At 55.0% G+C, this 13,459-nt stretch overlaps 1 protein-coding gene across 1 annotated transcript; it reads right to left on the bottom strand.

Moving 5' to 3' along the window:
• Positions 1 to 13,459, bottom strand: LOC139239468 (transmembrane protein 179B-like). Its single transcript, XM_070868236.1, has 5 exons — positions 13,222 to 13,459; positions 4,750 to 4,943; positions 3,594 to 3,728; positions 3,138 to 3,216; positions 1 to 220 (listed from the first exon to the last, which is right to left on the bottom strand). Exons 1-5 carry the CDS (start codon positions 13,315 to 13,317, stop codon positions 26 to 28), a joined length of 699 nt encoding a protein of 232 aa, XP_070724337.1. The 5' UTR covers positions 13,318 to 13,459; the 3' UTR covers positions 1 to 25.

Raw genomic sequence — 13,459 nt, 5'->3', positions numbered from 1 at the left:
ACCCTCACCCTCACTCCGAACGGTTTCATGGTTTGGGCCCCGATGGGATCAAGCGGTCAGACTCGGACGTGCGGCCAGACGGGCTCATGCTCCCCGACACGGCTGTGCTCCACTCGGGGTCTGCGCCAGTCAGCAGCTTGAAATCGTCGGCCCGCTTACGCTGCACGATCAGCAGAGACAGCAGCACGATCCAGAAGAAGAAATTCACCCAGGTCGAGGTCTGTGGGAGGATGACGGGATTTAGGATTATCGGCAACATTTTAACGTCACTAGTTCTGGCAGTTTACAGAAAAACTTGCATTTCACGGCCACCGGACGTCTCAAAGCACTTTACAGCCATTGAAGTACTTTTGAAGCGTGCTCACTGTTGCAATGTGGGAAACGCAGCAGCCAATTTGCGCACAGCAAGCTCCCACACACAGCAATGTGATAATGACCCAGATCATCTGTTTTCGTTATGTTGGTTGAGGGATAAATAATGGCTCCAGGACACCGGGGTGAACAACTCCTGCTCTTCTTCGAATTAGTGCCACAGGATCTTTTGCGTCCACCCGAGAATGCAGATGGGGCCTCGGTTGAACGTTTCATCTGAAAGACGGCACTTCCGACAGTGCAGCACTCCCTCAGTACTGTCCCTCCGACAGTGCGGCGCTCCCTCAGTACCGCCCCTCCGACAGTGCAGCGCTCCCTCAGTACCGCCCCTCCGACAGTGCGCCACTCCCTCAGTACTGCGCTCCCTCAGTACTGCCCCTCCGACAGTGCGGCGCTCCCTCAGTAGTGCGCCCCAAAAGAAAATTAAAGGAAACATTGCTGATGTCCCAGGAGAGGACATGACTGCGGGGATGGGTGGAGTGGTCAGAACCTATTGGTTACAATGCTCCTGCCTGCCATTAATTCCCTCGGTTCGTATCTGGAACGCGCTGCCTGAAAGGGCGGTGGGAGCAGATTCAATAGTAACTTTCAAATGGGAATTGAATAAATACTTGAAAAGGATTTTTCCTTGTGGGGAAAGAGGGGAGTGGGACCGATTGAAAGAGTGACCCAAAGTTCCAACACAGGCACGTTGGGCCGAATGACTTCCTTCTGCGCTGTATGATCCGATAAAGCTCGGACTTCCTGGGAAATGCAGGCGTCGGGGAACTGGAAAGCTCACCTACGTGAGGATTAGCAATCCTGTCGTACTTCAACGTGTCGCACGTGGCCCTGACTGGGTTAAATCACTCGCAAAACGGCTAACCGCAACCAATCATTGACAGAGCTATCGCTGCCTGGTGATCGAGGTAACTCGTCCACTTTCAGCAAACCACAACTTAAAAACGATCTTCGAAAGCTACTCATTTCCTGCCCACCTCCGTAACTCAGCCTCGTGCCAAGGATTTTACCGCCAATCTGAGGAAGCAGTTGCAATAGCCTCAAACAGACGCAAGGACTGGTTGGGAGGGGGGGGGGGGGGGTGCAGAGGTCTACTTTGCATCAGTGATACTTTGCAGCCTTAAAAATGAGCAGGCTAAGCCCCCACCCAAGCAGCAAGAAGCTCTCCTCTGGACAGTCCCTTTACACACATTAGCAAAGAATTTTACAGTAACAGAATAGTCCTTCACCAAGCGTTTTATCTGGGATCTATATTACCTCTCTCCTCCACCAATCACAAGGAGGATCTGATTTCTGGTGATGGTGGGGTGTAGACTCCATTCCACGGTGCTGGCTGTACTCTGGTATTCCACCAAGCCCCCATTCCTTTGTGCTATTCGGTGACAGGAGGTGAACCCAATCCTGCCTTGCCTGGTAATCACACTTTGCAACAAGGCTCACCGAAGAGACAACAGGTTCTGAATCCAGGCGGATTTCCTCCCTATCCTGTATCCACCACCCCCCCGTCACCGAGGGGCACTGGGATCAGCTGTGGGATCTCCTTGCACGGTTACCAGCTAACCCAGCACATAAAGGGAATGGTGTCGACCTCTGGGCTGCATGGGCAGTGCATTTACCCACTGAGTCACTTTTAAATCGAAATTAAAATCAACAACTTGTATTTATATAGCGCCTTTAACGTAGGTCCTTCACAGGAGCGATCATCAAACAAAATTTGACACCGAGCCACATAAGGAGATATTAGCGCAGGTGACCAAAAGCTGGGTCAGAGGTCGGTTTTAAGAAGCGTCTTAAACAAGGAGAGACAGACGGAGAGGTTTAGGGAGGGAATTCCAGAGCTTGGGGCCCAGGCAACAGAAGGCACGGCCACCGATGGTGGAGCGATGGAAATTGGGGGATGTGCAAGAGACCAGGATTGGAGGAGTGCAGAGCTCTTGGGGGGGGGGGGGGGGGGGTTGTGGGGCTGGAGGAGATTACAGAGATAGGGAGGGAGCGAGGGCCATGGAGGGATTTGAAAACACGAATGGAGAATTTTAAAAATCAAGGTTTTGCTTAACCAGGAGCCAATGTCGGTCAGCGAGCACAGGGGGTGATGGGTGAGTGGGACTCGGTGCGAGTTAGGACACGGGGTCAGTGAGCACAGGGGGTGATGGGTGAGCGGGACTCGGTGCGAGTTAGGACATGGGGCAGCGAGCACAGGGGGTGATGGGTGAGTGGGACTCGGTGCGAGTTAGGACACGGGGTCAGCGAGCACAGGGGGTGATGGGTGAGCGGGACTCGGTGCGAGTTAGGACACGGGGCAGTGAGCACAGGGGGTGATGGGTGAGCGGGACTCGGTGTGAGTTAGGACACGGGGCAGTGAGCACAGGGGGTGATGGGTGAGCGGGACTCGGTGCGAGTTAGGACACGGAGCAGTGAGCACAGGGGGTGATGGGTGAGCGGGACTCGGTGCGAGTTAGGACACGGGGCAGCGAGCACAGGGGGTGATGGGTGAGCGGGACTCGGTGCGAGTTAGGACACGGGGCAGCGAGCACAGGGGGTGATGGGTGAGCGGGACTCGGTGCGAGTTAGGACACGGGGCAGCGAGCACAGGGGGTGATGGGTGAGCGGGACTCGGTGTGAGTTAGGACACGGGGCAGCCGAGTTTTGGATAAGCTGACGGAGAGTGGGAAAAGAATCAGTCAAACACCAAAGAAAGCTGAACACTGGTGACACATTACCAGCAGGATAGTTCACGGTAAAGCGGTGACGATGGTTATGCTCACCTCAGCGCTGGTGTAGTTGCGGTAGAATCTGGAACCGTTGTAGTGTGACGTCCAGTTCCCTTTCTCAGCATCGGAGCAGCTAAAAACACAGAAATAATTCAAGCTTAGAATCTCAGGCACCGAGCTGGACCATCTTCCCAGGTTGTTCTCTTTCACTGCCCTCTGCTTGCCTCAGGTGTCAGCTGTGGCTCAGTGAGTAGCACAGTCGCCTCGGTGTCAGAACCCGGTGTGGGTTTAAATCCTGCTCTCTGCGACCGTCTCTAGCCCTGCATTCCACACTGTGCCACTCACTCCTCTAACTCCGTACATGTCCATCTCCGGCCCGAGCATTGGTGGCAGCGGTATCTCAGCCCAACTCTCTGGGCCTCTCTGCCCACCAGCCGCGTGTGCGTGTGTGCCCACGTCGGAACAAAACAAGGCAAACCTCTCCCCGCCCCGCCCAATTCTGCTTCTCACCTCTTGATCTCAGTTTCCTTCAGGATAGACCGACAGAATGTGTTGAGCCCAACTCGTAAGAGACAGCCAGAAACCAGCAGGAAGAACAGGTAGATGCTGGCCATTACCAGGCAGGCTGTTAGCCATCGCAGGCCCCTGCACATCCAAAACAGAACAAAGTCTCAATACATCGCACATCTCCAGCTACAGGACCTGCAGACTCAGGTACAAGGTTTAATCTGCCTCACCTCAGACCAGCGAACCACTATGCTGCACCCCAGTTCGCCTGCATTCATATAGTGCCTTGAACGTAGTTTTTTTTTTTTTAAATTATTCATGCTCAGGATGTGGGCGTCGCTGGCAAGGCGAACATTTATTGCCCGTCCCCAACTGTCCTCGATAGGATCATAGTGAGCTACCTTTTGACAACGGAGTGTCTTGCTAGGCTGTTTTCAGAGGGCAGTGCTGGGAGTCTGGAGTCACATGTAGGCCAGACCGGGTAAGGATGACAGATTTCCTTCCACACTGTCGGAGGGGCAATGCTGAGGGGGCGCCGCACTGTCGGAGGGGCAGTACGGAGGGGGCGCCGCACTGTCGGAGGGGCAGTACGGAGGGGGCGCCGCACTGTCGGAGGGGCAGTACTGAGGGAGCGCTTCACTGTCGGAGGGGCAGTACTGAGGGAGCGTCGCACTGTCGGAGGGGCAGTACTGAGGGGGTGCCGCACTGTCGGAGGGGCAGTACTGAGGGAGCGCCTCACTGTCGGAGGGGCCGTCTTTCTTGATCAAATTATTTCTATTTATGCTTGAACCGCTGCAGTCCGTGTGGTGAAGGTGCTCCCACAGAGCTGTTAGGGAGGGACTTCCAGGATTGTGACCCAGCGACGATGAAGGAACGGTCGATATATTTCCACGTGGGGATGGTGTGTGACTGGGAGGGGAACGTGGAGGTGGTGATGTTCCCGTGCGCCTGCTGTCCTTGTAGGTGGTGGAGGTCGCGGGTTTGGGAGGTGCTGCCGAGGAAGACTCGGTGAGTGGGTGGTGCATATTGCCGCCACGGTAAGGCGCCGGCTGAAGGGAATTCATAAAACGGTCACATTCCACCACGGCCTCCAGCCACGAACGGTACACCCCCGGTAGTGCGCGGCCCACGGTGAGCATGGTGATTGGCCAACACTCACCGACTGGTCTGCTCAATGCAGGTGGTGTAGATAAAGTAGAAGACGGTGCAGAAGCAGTAGATGGCAATCACCACAGAGACGGCGTTGACAAAGCCGCAGAGCGAGCCGCTGCCGAATTGGGCGACCCCCAGGGATTTGCCGGAGGCGTTCCACGTCACTGTGCCGTAGAGAATGCACTGGGAGCCAAACTCCCCCTGGAACACACACAGACACAACTGAATCCCAGCCATACACAAGCCTGAACTCCAGAGAGAAATCCCCCCAAAACCAACTCCCAGGGATAGAGAGGCCCCCCGCCCACCCACTGGTCATCGTCACACTTCTGCTTGTGGGAGCTTGCTGTGCGCATATTGGCTGCCGCGTTTCCCACAATACAACAGTAACCACACTTCAAAAGTGCTTCATTGGCAGTAAAACACTGATATCCCAAAGTCGTGAAAGGTGCTATAGGCAGGTCCCGGTGTGTCTACACTCCTCTAATTCTGCCTTCTTGAGCTTCCCTGATTGTAATCGCTTATCATAGGCAGTCCCTCGAAGCGAGGATGACTTGCTTCCACGCCAAAAAATGGATGAGTTCCCAGGTGTTTCAATGAAGGACCTAATATTCCGGATCCAAAACTACATCCTGAAGGGTGGAAGATGCCTGTGGGTGGGTTTTTTTAACGTGTGGTGACCGTTGCACACCAGCCACCACACGGGGCTTGACAGAGCGAGGTCTTGGTCCAGTGGCAAGGGTTAACCAGGACGACTGGAGACCAGCTCTGCTGCACGGACCCAGTGCGCGCACATATCGCAGTGTGGGCTGGGCCCGTGCTGCCCCTGGGCCCCTCACGCCCCTTCTGGGCTCCGATCACATCCCTCCACAGTCTCTCGCCGCTCCTGCTGTACCTGCCCACGCTCCAATCATCGACCTGGACCTTGATGACGTCACTCTTCGCTGCCGTCGCCCTTCCTGCACCAGCTCACGCTGCTCTCTGAAGGGGCCCCCACGCTGCTCCAGCAACCAAGTCAGCACCATCAGAAGAGGGAGAGGGAGAGGGAGTGGGAGTGGAACATGTGAGTGTAGAACTGAACCCAGCCAGAGTCAGCATCTTCAGGGGAGGGGAACCAGTGAGTGTAGAACTGAACCCAGCCAGAGTCAGCACCTTCATGGGAGGAGAGGGAGGGGAACCAGAGAGTGTAGAACTGAACCCAGCCAGAGTCAGCACCTTCTGGGGAGGGGAACCAATGAGTGTAGAACTGAACCCAGCCAGAGTCTGCTCCTTTAGGAGAAGCAAGTGTACCAGTGTGTGTATTTCTGAACCCAGCCAGAATTGGTGGTGAAAACTGGGAGTGGAGGAAAAACCGTCCAGAAATGTGCGATGGGTTTGGATTTCAGCACAGCAGGAGGGACAGTGTGGGACAGGGATATACAGCTTTGGAAGAACAAGAGAGGATAGAGTGTTCCGTGGTAACTAGATGCATCTATCCTGAATTTCTGTCTTGTACTAGTGCTGAGTTTTGTTATCTCCTTTTACAGCGTATTAGAAGGGGAGATTTTCAGACAGGAAACACAAACATCGCTTAACCATCGGTGGCCGTGCCTTCTGTTGCCTGGGCCCCAAGCTCTGGAACTCCCTCCCTAAGCCTCTCTACCTCTCTCTCCTCCTTCAAGACGCTCCTTAAAACCGACCTTTGACCCAGCTTTTGGTCACCTGCGCTCATTTCTACCTATGCAGCTCGGTGTCAAATCTTTATCACATAATCCTCCTCTGAAGCGTCTTGGGACGTTTCACTACATTAAAGGCGCTATATAAATACAGGTTGTTGTTGTTGTTTAGGGACCCAAGTGTTGTCCAGTCAGTTTATGGAGGAAAGAAATGTCAAATCATGGGATCTGTCAGGAGTTACTCATTATCTCATTACATTTTAATTTGCCTGAGGGGCAGAGCGAGAGCGAGAGGGAGGAGGAAGAGAGGGAGGAGGAAGAGAGGGAGGAGGAAGAGAGGGAGGAGGAAGAGAGGGAGGAGGAAGAGAGGGAGGAGGAAGAGAAGCAGAGCGAGAGAAGCAGAGCGAGAGAAGCAGAGCGAGCGAGAGAGAGAAGCAGAGAGAAAGAAGCAGAGCGAGCGAGAGAAGCAGAGCGAGCGAAGCAGAGCGAGCGAGCGAGAGAGAAGCAGAGCGAGAGAGAAGCAGAGCGAGCGAGCGAGAGAGAAGCAGAGCGAGCGAAGCAGAGCGAGCGAGCGAGAGAGAAGCAGAGCGAGCGAGAGAGAAGCAGAGCGAGCGAGAGAGAAGCAGAGCGAGCGAAGCAGAGCGAGCGAGCGAGAGAGAAGCAGAGCGAGCGAAGCAGAGCGAGCGAGAGAGAAGCAGAGCGAGCGAAGCAGAGCGAGCGAGCGAGAGAGAGAGAAGCAGAGCGAGCGAAGCAGAGCGAGCGAGCGAGAGAGAAGCAGAGCGAGCGAAGCAGAGCGAGCGAGAGAGAAGCAGAGCGAGCGAAGCAGAGCGAGCGAGCGAGCGAGAGAGAAGCAGAGCGAGCGAAGCAGAGCGAGCGAGAGAGAGAGAAGCAGAGCGAGCGAGCGAGCGAGAAGCAGAGCGAGCGAGAGAGAAGCAGAGCGAGCGAGCGAGAGAGAAGCAGAGCGAGCGAGCGAGAGAGAAGCAGAGCGAGCGAGAGAGAAGCAGAGCGAGCGAGAGAGAGAGAAGCAGAGCGAGCGAGAGAGAAGCAGAGCGAGCGAGAGAGAGAGAAGCAGAGCGAGCGAGCGAGAGAGAAGCAGAGCGAGCGAGAGAGAAGCAGAGCGAGCGAGAGAGAAGCAGAGCGAGCGAGAGAGAAGCAGAGCGAGCGAGAGAGAAGCAGAGCGAGCGAGAGAGAAGCAGAGCGAGCGAGAGAGAAGCAGAGCGAGCGAGAGAGAAGCAGAGCGAGCGAGCGAGAGAGAAGCAGAGCGAGCGAGCGAGAGAGAAGCAGAGCGAGCGAGAGAGAAGCAGAGCGAGCGAGAGAGAAGCAGAGCGAGCGAGAGAGAAGCAGAGCGAGCGAGAGAGAAGCAGAGCGAGCGAGAGAGAAGCAGAGCGAGCGAGCGAGAGAGAAGCAGAGCGAGCGAGCGAGAGAGAAGCAGAGCGAGCGAGCGAGAGAGAAGCAGAGCGAGCGAGCGAGCGAGAAGCAGAGCGAGCGAGCGAGCGAGAAGCAGAACGAGCGAGAGAGAAGCAGAGCGAGCGAGCGAGAGAGAAGCAGAACGAGCGAGAGAGAAGCAGAGCGAGCGAGCGAGAGAGAAGCAGAGCGAGCGAGCGAGCGAGAAGCAGAACGAGCGAGAGAGAAGCAGAGCGAGCGAGCGAGAGAGAAGCAGAACGAGCGAGAGAGAAGCAGAGCGAGCGAGCGAGAGAGAAGCAGAGCGAGCGAGAGAGAGAGAAGCAGAGCGAGCGAGCGAGAGAGAAGCAGAACGAGCGAGAGAGAGAGAGAAGCAGAACGAGCGAGAGAGAGAAGCAGAGCGAGCGAGAGAGAAGCAGAGCGAGCGAGAGAGAAGCAGAGCGAGCGAGAGAGAAGCAGAGCGAGCGAGAGAGAAGCAGAGCGAGCGAGAGAGAAGCAGAGCGAGCGAGAGAGAGAGAGAAGCAGAGCGAGCGAGAGAGAGAGAGAAGCAGAACGAGCGAGAGAGAGAGAGAAGCAGAACGAGCGAGAGAGAGAGAGAAGCAGAACGAGCGAGAGAGAGAGAGAAGCAGAACGAGCGAGAGAGAGAGAGAAGCAGAACGAGCGAGAGAGAGAGAGAAGCAGAACGAGCGAGAGAGAGAAGCAGAACGAGCGAGAGAGAGAGAGAAGCAGAACGAGCGAGAGAGAGAGAGAAGCAGAACGAGCGAGAGAGAGAGAGAAGCAGAACGAGCGAGAGAGAGAAGCAGAACGAGCGAGAGAGAAGCAGAGCGAGCGAGCGAGAGAGAAGCAGAGCGAGCGAGAGAGAAGCAGAGCGAGCGAGCGAGAGAGAAGCAGAGCGAGCGAGAGAGAAGCAGAGCGAGCGAGAGAGAAGCAGAGCGAGCGAGCGAGAGAGAAGCAGAGCGAGCGAGCGAGAGAGAAGCAGAGCGAGCGAGAGAGAAGCAGAGCGAGCGAGCGAGAGAGAAGCAGAGCGAGCGAGAGAGAAGCAGAGCGAGCGAGAAGCAGAGCGAGCGAGCGAGAGAGAAGCAGAGCGAGCGAGAGAGAAGCAGAGCGAGAGAGAGAGAAGCAGAGCGAGCGAGCGAGAGAGAAGCAGAGCGAGCGAGCGAGAGAGAAGCAGAGCGAGCGAGAGAGAGAGAAGCAGAGCGAGCGAGAGAGAAGCAGAGCGAGCGAGAGAGAAGCAGAGCGAGCGAGAGAGAAGCAGAACGAGCGAGAGAGAGAAGCAGAGCGAGAGAGAGAGAGAAGCAGAACGAGCGAGAGAGAAGCAGAACGAGCGAGAGAGAGAGAGAAGCAGAACGAGCGAGAGAGAGAAGCAGAGCGAGCGAGCGAGAGAGAAGCAGAGCGAGCGAGAGAGAAGCAGAGCGAGCGAGCGAGAGAGAAGCAGAGCGAGCGAGCGAGAGAAGCAGAGCGAGCGAGCGAGCGAGAAGCAGAGCGAGCGAGCGAGAGAGAAGCAGAGCGAGCGAGCGAGAGAGAAGCAGAGCGAGCGAGAGAGAAGCAGAACGAGCGAGAGAGAAGCAGAACGAGCGAGAGAGAAGCAGAACGAGCGAGAGAGAAGCAGAACGAGCGAGAGAGAGAGAGAAGCAGAACGAGCGAGAGAGAGAAGCAGAACGAGCGAGAGAGAAGCAGAGCGAGCGAGCGAGAGAGAAGCAGAGCGAGCGAGAGAGAAGCAGAGCGAGCGAGCGAGAGAGAAGCAGAGCGAGCGAGAGAGAAGCAGAGCGAGAGAGAGAGAGAGAGAGAGAGAAGCAGAGCGAGAGAGAGAGAGAGAGAAAGCAGAGAGAGAGAGAGAGAGAGAGAGAGAGAGAAGCAGAGCAAGAGAGAGAGAGAGAGAGAGAGAGAGAAGCAGAGCAAGAGAGAGAGAGAGAGAAGCAGAGCAAGAGAGAGAGAGAGAGAGAGAGAGAGAGAGAAGCAGAGCAAGAGAGAGAGAGAGAGAGAGAGAGAAGCAGAGAAGCAGAGCGAGAGAGAAAGCAGAGCAAGAGAGAGAGAGAGAGAGAGAGAGAGAGGCAGGCAGAGGTCAGGGGCTGACTGGCCATCCCCAGTGCCGCCATGAATTATCGGCCCCCTTCCCCCTCGAGAGTCGTACACCCTCTCGGGGCAGCCGGTCTCCCACTGGCTAGTGTGGCTCACCTACACAGGCAACGCTCACAAAACAGGAAGGGATTCTCCCCCTTCTTACTGACTACCCCTCTGCCTTGGCTCGCAATCCCAACCTCGTTTGAAGGCCGCATCACAGAGTGACGGGACATGAATCTGGCCCCCGTGATATCCACCCCACCCCCTCCGGCCACCCCTGCCCCACGTGGCAAGTAATATTCACGCCGCACAGTAACCGCGCCAATGACAATTTCCAACAAGCGATAACTGCCCATTCCTAGTTGCTCCGAGGTGGTTACTAGACCACTGAGGGCATTGGGAGCATAGGCCCAGACTGGGTAATGGTGGCATACTTCCTTCCCTGAAGGACATCAGTGAACCAGTTTGCTGAGTTTTTAAATCTAGCAGTTTTCTTGGGGTCCCCCTCCACCCCCCCACCCCCCCCCCCCAAGCCCACAAATTCCCAGATTTATTCAATTCCATTTCACACCAACACTCTGGTGGGAATTGAAACGCCCAGCCTCTGGATTGCAAGTCTAATCTCACATCATCATCATAGGCAGTCCCTCGGAATCGAGGAAGACTTGCTTCCACTTTTAACATGAGTCCTTAGGTGGCTGAACAGTCCAATACGGGAGCCACAGTCCGTGTCACAGGTGGGACAGACAGTGGTTGAGGGAAGGGGAGGGTGGGACTGGTTTGCCGCACACTCCTTCCGCTGCCTGCGCTTGGTATCTGCACGCTCTCGGCGACGAGACTCGAGGTGCTCACAGCCCTAGTCTAGTCCCATAACCACTACATAAGCAACAACTTGAATTTATACCACGCCTTTACCATAGCAAAACGTCCCAAGGTACTTCACAGGAGCATTGCAGACAGAAATTCAACACCGAGCCACACAAGGAGATGTTAGGGCAGGTGATCAAAAGCTTGGTCAAAGAGGTTGGTTTTAAGGATCGTCTTAAAAGGAGGAGAGATGGAGAGGTTTCGGGAGGGAGTTCCAGAGCTTGGGGCCCAGGCTGCCGACGACACGGCCACCGATGGTGGAGTGATGTAAATCAGGGGGGGATGCACAAGAGGCCAGAATTTGAGGTGCACAGAGATCTCAGGGGGTTGTGGGGCTGGAGGAGATTACAGAGATAGGGAGGGGTGAGGGCCATGGAGGGATTTGAAAATAAGGATGAGAATTTTGAAATCGCGGCGTTGCCAACCCAGGAGCCAATGTAGGTCAGCACAGGGGGGTGATGGGTGAGCAGGACTCGGTGAGAGTTAGGACACAGGCCAGCGAGCACAGAGGGTGATGGGTGAGCGGGACTCGGTGCGAGTTAGGACACGGGGCAGCGAGCACAGGGGGTGATGGGTGAGCGGGACTCGGTGAGAGTTAGGACACGGGTCAGCGAGCACAGTGGGTGATGGGTGAGTGGGACTCGGTGCGAGTTAGGACACGGGGCAGAGAGCACAGGGGGTGATGGGTGAGCGGGACTCGGTGCGAGTTAGGACACGGGGCAGGGAGCACAGGGGGTGATGGGTGAGCGGGACTCGATGCAGCCGAGTTTTGGATGAGTTTACGGAGGGCGTTAGACAGGAGGCCAGCCTGGAGAGCGTTGGAATAGTCGAGTCTCGATGTTGCCTATTTAGCCTTGCACAAACGATCCTTATCGATATCTCTACTCACTCTCCAATGGTGGCTGGAGATCAGGACCAGGAGCCCCGGCTGATTGGCCCCCCTTACCTGGGAGGAGATCTGTAGCAAGCACCTTCAGGGCGAACTCTGGATGTTGGGCGACAGCTTTTGCAGTCAGACTTAATCCTGCCCATGCTGGCATCTGCGCCCCCAGCGTGGATCAATGGAGAATGGTCAGTCAGTGGTGGGAAACGTAATGTCTTACCAGCCCAGTGACGTGCAGCCTCGCTATCCACAGAAGTGCATTCCTGCATTGCTCCCCCATCCTCCCATACACTTTTCTGTCCTCTTTCCCGTAATAAAACTCCACAGGTGCCAGTCAATCGATGGGCACCTTGTCCAATGCTCATGGGTGAACCTTCACAAAAGTGTCAGCCCTGGTTCAGTGGATAGCACTCGCTCACTTCGGGGTCAGAACTTGTGGGCTCAGGTCTCGCTCCAGAGACTTGAGCACAAAATTCAAGCTAACACTCCTATGGGAGTTCTCAGCTGCCAGTGCAGTACGGAGGGAGCGCCGCACTGCTGGAGGGGCGGTTTTTTGAATGAGACATTAAACCGAGGGCCCGCCTGCTCTCTCGGGTGCATGTAAATGATCCCACGGCCACTATTGGAAGAAGAGCAGGAGAGCTCGCCCCAGTGTCCTCGGCCAATCCTCAACCAACATCACTAAAACAGATGATCCGGTCATTATCATATTGGTTCGTGGGAGCTTGCTGTGCGCAAATTGGTCACAGCGTTTCCCATATTACAACAGTGACTACACTTCAAAAAGTACTTCATTGGCCGTGAAGCGCTTTGGGACGTTCAGACGTGGTGAGCCCCACCCCCCCAACCCTTATTCCCTCCCCCCGGGAGGAGATCTGGCGACTCAGTGACAGACCTGACGGGGAAATCTATGGACTGTGTTCGCTGTTGAACCAGCTGAGGTGGAGACCCTCTTGAACCATATAAATTTTAAAAATGGAGTTTGCAGACTCCAATACACAAAGTTAACCCCAGGCAAATCTGAGCACGCCACAGAATAGCTCAATCCAGCCAACCTTCACTGGGACCATCCCGGGCCCAGAGAGGGGGGCACGGGGAGATTGGGAAATTGACACTTGGTCTCCAACACGTGTTAGTTACAAATTCGAAATCAGGGAAGTTACTTTTTAAAGAAACTTTTTCCCCCTCAAATGTCCCTGAACTTTTTCCCAATTGATAACTTGTTTTGCTTTTTTTTAAAAAAAAGTTTCTCTCTGCTTTACGAGAAGCGTTAGCTGCCCTTAAAACGTCAAGAAACAAATTTCAACTTTTTACCAGCACTATCGAATTTGTCCGAAGTTCCTTATCCCGGTTGGGAAGTAAAAGAAAGATTGAAACATCGATTAATTAAAATCAGAAAATGTGTTTCGGAAGAAAGCAGCCACACTTTAAAATCCACAAACATTGCTCGCAAAACTTTTCGAGCAAGATTCTTGTTTTTTGCCAAAGTCCAGGTTAATATTTAGTGAGAGTTTCCAAGTTTGGGGATTTGGTTGTTTTTTTCTTGTGTTGAGTGTCACAGTTTTTCTCGCCCTCTCTCTGTCTGTGTCTCTGTCTAACTTTGCTCCCTTACCTGGGACACAGTGATCAAGGCGGCAGTGACGATCCCACAGATAAACGCAGCTCCGTACACCAGGAGTTCCAGAGAAACTAGCATCGAAAGCGCCATCTTCCAACATCAGCCTCACAAACCCGGAACTGTGCTCTTAAAGGGGCGGAGAGGGCTGGTGGGGAATCTCTGTGGCATTGCCTCTTTTCATCTGACATTCATTTACAGAACAAGGGACACACACTCTCACTCCCTCCCCTCT

Source organism: Pristiophorus japonicus, chromosome 27 (assembly GCF_044704955.1).
Source record: "Pristiophorus japonicus isolate sPriJap1 chromosome 27, sPriJap1.hap1, whole genome shotgun sequence".
Classification (NCBI taxonomy): domain Eukaryota; kingdom Metazoa; phylum Chordata; class Chondrichthyes; family Pristiophoridae; genus Pristiophorus; species Pristiophorus japonicus.
This window is presented reverse-complemented; position numbering and strand designations above follow the sequence as displayed.

Excerpts from the sequence above, each read along its gene's own strand:
- LOC139239468 (XM_070868236.1), bottom strand. The coding sequence starts at position 13,317 with ATGGCGCTTTCGATGCTAGTTTCTCTGGAACTCCTGGTGTACGGAGCT. Across the intron at positions 3,729-4,749 it reads TGCATTGAGCAGACCAGTCG|GGGCCTGCGATGGCTAACAG; the intron begins GTGAGTGTTGGC and ends TTGGATGTGCAG. Across the intron at positions 221-3,137 it reads GCAACTACACCAGCGCTGAG|ACCTCGACCTGGGTGAATTT; the intron begins GTGAGCATAACC and ends ATCCTCCCACAG.